Raw genomic sequence first — 5058 nt, 5'->3', positions numbered from 1 at the left:
ATCAAATTTTGGGGTAAAAAAGTGCGTCTTATACACCGAAAAATAAGGTAATTAATATAGTAGTATACTGAGAAATATAAATCACGTTTTTTAACACACAAGGTTTACCATTCAAACTGCAGTGCATCCCTCCAATACCACTAAATAGCTCTAAAACTCGAATAACCATTTTTACTTTATTATATTTGTATTTTTCTTTTAACCTTGCTTCTTTTCACTTTATCTTTCAAGTACTTGTGGTTTGAACGCATGATACAAACAAGAATGTCACCATGTTTAAAGAGCGCTGTCACCTAGCGAGAATATATATTTTAGAAATTCATAAAAATATATATATCTTATCTTCAGTCCTGTTACTATAAACGTTAACTAAGTAATTTTCCAAGTAAAACATACGAAATGATATACTGCTAATATAACTTTTTATCGAAGAATGTCAAATGTACGTTAAATATTTTGCTAAAAAAGCCAATTAACTACTAACCCACAAAAAGCCGCTTTGTGTACTACAAATACTGCATCAGTGCTGACAGTAACACCCTGTCAACTCTATTGTACCGCTTGCTCTGTCAGTTTAACAGTTCCTGTCATGAAAGATATGTTGTGTTGCTGTCTGTTAAATTTATTACATTTGTATTTAGCTAACTATGGTAAATTTATTAAAAAAAATATCAATGTTCAATTTATCGCTTTGAAGCCAGGTTATGTGGCATTGCCTAAAATAAAGCTGTATTATGTGAAGGTAGCAATAAATACCTTACCTAGTAAAAGTTTATACAATAATCTAAATATGCACTTGTTATATATATAATTAAAAGAGCAGTTTGTTTGCATGCATATTTGCGTACCTGGAAAGCTTTATAAACTTCATTAAACTATGCAAAAAGGAAATTAGGAGAAGGGAATACGAAGAACATCACCATATGTGCAAGGAAGAAGTGGATGTAGATAGTGCTATGCATTGCAAAGGAAATGTATTTGGGGAATGGAGCTGTCATCACTCAGGGCCCCATCTGAGACAGCAGTGCTTATGTTTCAAGGTTTTTTGGTGAACTTCTTTATTTGTTTATAGACACTTAAAATACCGGTACTGTCACCTCGTTGAGCTCTAAAACTTACCCCTGATACCCAGATTTTGAAATAATCGCTAGATCTGGTGTCTCTTATTCCAGAAAAGTCGATTGGTTTGCCTTTTTCTGCTCAAAGTGTCTTTTGTGCTTGAGATTTTTAGAGGGTATCACGTGTTATGGAATAGGTTTAACCCCACAGTCATGAAGACGCCCTGCATGGCCCTTAGATTCGTTCAGGTAGTTGTACAGGTAACACTTAACTAGATTAATTAGTTTAAATACACAAGACTGCCTTTACCCTTTATAACCTTTGTGCATTCGAATATAAAATACCCAAACAGACAAAAAAAATTCATATTTGAAGCATGAGTTTTTCTCCTAGTCTATTTTCATTTTGAGCGCAATTCTATTTTTTAAACTGCTGTCACAGTTGAATTCACGATTGATGATTTAGTCACAGTAGCAGCTGCCATTTTGGAGATGATCTCCCTTAATTTGGTGGTAGTATACGTAGTGAATGTGCCTGAAACAGTGCCAGATTTAGCTTCCATATTCATTGGTCTGAGTTGTTGAAAGTTCTTACTTGGGAAAAGGATCTTGTGATCCCGTTGAAGATGTACATGCATACCATGTTGATTACCTTTTCAGCCAAGCATACTTCAATGGGGCATTTTCATGGTTTTCCATGATGCTCCAAATTGCTCTTCTCTTTAGGTTTCTTGCCGTTTTTTGCTTTGTTGTTAGTTCTTCTCATTGGTGGGGGTTGTGTTTGAGGGAGTGATAGGTGTCTTGGCAGCTGGAATGCTGGACATCGTTGGCTCACATGAACCCCATTTTCTTAGCTACTTGACTTGGTCAAAGAAACTTGGTTAAAAGTGTAAGTCTAAAATCCTCATTACAAAATATACTTTGTCCTGAATAGCTGCCTCTGAGGTTGGTGGGGTTACACCACTTGTCTGCATCTAAGCTGGACTCCACCACATTTCATCCATTATAAACAGAGCTTGGTCCAGCTGGAAAGAAATGGGTGAGTGAGAGTATCCACACCAATGACTGATATAAATAAAACACTACTAGGATGCGAACCTGATTTTTCCACCAGTAAGAATTCATTATTACAACGTCTCCTCTCCCTATACACTTTGAACAGCAACTAAATGCTTAAGACAAGAAAGTTCCCTCTCATGGAGGTATCATATTTTGCCCCTGGCATCGCACCCTACATTTTAATGCAGAACTGAGATTGTTTTGATTTCTGTTAAGATTATATCCAGAAAACTGAGTTCTTAAAAACATTTTTTCTGTTGAAGAAAGAAAGATTTTTGCACATAAAAAATATAACATCAGGTAGCCCCAAGTTTAAGTTTATCATGCACAGGCATACTATTCAAGAATTCCAGATTCCACAGACAACTTCACTTTACCATCTGTGATTCAGTACCTTAAAACAAAACACAACTTGCCAACACTTGTAAGATATACTTCAAGTCATGTTGACTTGCATGTGTATCAAAAACACTTTACTTTCATGCCTCCTAGCAAAACTCAATACTCGTGAAACATTTCACTGTCAAAAGTGAATTGGTAACTTTCTCAAATTAACAAAACCAGTAGTTTCACTGCTTCTTCAGTAAATGTCTGTTAGTCCAGTATTCACAATTAACTTTATACATCATGTCAACACATTGATCAAATTCTCATAATTTCCAATATAGGTTGAACCCTATTCATCTTCTTTGTACTTTGGTTCACTTTTTGTCTGAAGTTTCATGTATTTGTGCCACACTTCGTACACACATAATCACATATGTATATTTTAATATGTGTAAACCTTCGACTTGAACACATATCCACATGCACTAGTAGTTTCTGACATATTACCTCGGTGTATGTGCTATTATCATAGCAATTACACTGACTACTTTCAAAGTTGTCTTCCAACATTTCATGTTTGTAACGTGCTTCCATCTGTGAGCATCAAGACCCAATACGTATTTTATGGCATGTGAAAATACTTCTTGGCAGCGCTTATATGAATTGCCATTCAACCAAAATTCGCATGCTAGTACTAAAAGTTTTTATTTTGACATTACCTTGCACATCAACATAATTATGTGGAACACAAACACTGGCACACCATGGAATCATTACGTTTTCAGCAGGGCCTTCAATCACTGGAGAATCCTATGATTTATTTGGATGAGCTGCTGCTACTTTTGAAAGGGTAACAATCTTTGTTTAGAAGATCACACATGCATTGAAAATAAAAGGAGGTGCAACACCTCTTTAAGTTAATGTCATCCCGACTGTCCTAACTATTATATGAATGACAAATATATAACAAATGTCATGTACCGTATCACACCTTACCACTTGGAGGCTGAGAAAGCAAGGGTTGTTAAGCCCTTTCAACTATTGTAGGCATGACCAATGGCCACCAAATCTGTTAGAGCAGATACCCTGCTGCTGGTTCAGAAGAATCACTAATACTCTGATAAGGGTGACAGTTTTTGATTGGATTTAACAAAGGGGCTTAGATCGCAAATGTACACAACTCTTTTTCTGTCAGTGGTCTCCACAAAACGACCATCCTAGCTGGTTGTATATTAGAAAAACCCTGCAATGTACTAGGAAAGTCACTACTACTCCATTGGGTAGTTATTTTCACACTTCAGATCACTTGGGTGATCAGAAAGTAATGAAGAGCAACTTCTGTTTTAGTCATTGTTTTTAACCAAACGAAAATCCTAAATGGCTAATTACCTCAATATAAAATGAGGAGATTGTTTTCACCACATTGGTTGACCTCTGCAACTATGAAGCTGTCATCCTTATAACCACTTGGTCAAAACAAGCCCAGAGCCCTGTAGATCAGTTTCAGGCATTTTACTACTCAGATATGCTTATTCCAGAAAGTAACCTATCTGAGAGCATACAAGACATAATACAGCTCTTCAGTGTGAAAGTCAATCTTAGACTAGACATTCTGACTATACGGGGAAGTCGTTGAGATCTCGGATTCTGTAAGACCTGAAGTTTATAAAGGAACTCACCCCTCATGTTGGAGAGGGTTTGGCTTTGCACAAAGGTTTATTGCTTCACTGACAGCTAAATACACTCCTCATTATTTTTTAAATTTTAAACGTGGCAGCATTAAGTTTGGAGGAAGGGATCAAGGAATTTTCAACCCCATCCCAACAGGGATGTTCAGGGATATTTGTATTTTAAAACATTTGTATGTGGATTTTAAAACACTAATAGAGATTAATAATTAAACTGATTTAAGATCTGAAGAAAAGTTTCTAATATCAATTGTATGGTTGGTTGAAGCAAAGTATGAAAAGTGAAAGTGACTCTCGAAGGGAGGTTTGACTGTCAAACATCGAGACTTCACTTTCAAACGCCAAAACGACATCTTTTCAGAACGGCATAGAGCTGTAACTCCTATGTCTCAGAAATTGATATGGGAGGAAACTCACTTTCACAGGACAATTTCGAATAATCTATCTTATTGTCTATGCTTTTCTTTTCCCTCTTTGCAGGTAGAAGGAACACATGCTGTGTCACCTGGTGGTGAAACAGATTGCTGAGATGGACTTCATTCATTCGTGGGGTTTCGCTTCTCACTGGTAGGGCAACTGGGTATTTCTCTTCTTGGGATTGTTTCTAGTCCTCTGTGTACCAATCTCAACATTGCTGTATCACCTGACAGCGAAACAGCTTGTGATGGATGAGCTCATCCAACACCAACATTTCTTCTCTTTTGTGATCCCCTGTCACAAACGATCCACTACCAAGGTTTAGCCTCAGGAGGAAAGCTTTGGAAGTTCTTCTGGATGCCCCAGACAGCTCTCATTCCTCAGTATCCAGGATTGGCAACTGTAGAGAGATGGCTTGTAGGGACCGTTCCAGCAGGGGAAAAAGTCTCACGTCAAGTAGAAGACTTTCCCTCAATTTGACCACTCTATATACTGTTACGTCTCTTTTT

The 5058-nt window shown here is 37.0% G+C and overlaps 1 protein-coding gene across 3 annotated transcripts in view; it reads right to left on the bottom strand.

Moving 5' to 3' along the window:
• LOC106463677 (tRNA (cytosine(38)-C(5))-methyltransferase-like) overlaps nt 1-281 on the bottom strand; it is a 54615-nt gene extending 54334 nt beyond the window's left edge. For 2 of the 3 annotated variants that reach the window (XM_013923734.2, XM_022391258.1), the window contains exon 1: nt 109-281. In XM_013923734.2, the coding sequence (XP_013779188.1) occupies nt 109-169 (61 nt within the window). In that variant the 5' untranslated portion in view covers nt 170-281. The remainder of the gene's footprint in view (nt 1-108) is intronic. The other variant, XM_022391259.1, reaches the window with a different exon arrangement.
• Nucleotides 282-5058: the final 4777 nt, after the last annotated feature.

The sequence above is a fragment of the Limulus polyphemus genome, unplaced genomic scaffold (genome assembly GCF_000517525.1).
Source record: "Limulus polyphemus unplaced genomic scaffold, Limulus_polyphemus-2.1.2 Scaffold1459, whole genome shotgun sequence".
NCBI classification, from domain to species: Eukaryota; Metazoa; Arthropoda; class Merostomata; order Xiphosura; family Limulidae; genus Limulus; species Limulus polyphemus.
The sequence above is the reverse complement of the archived record's forward strand: the minus strand, read 5'-3'. Positions and strand labels throughout refer to the sequence as shown.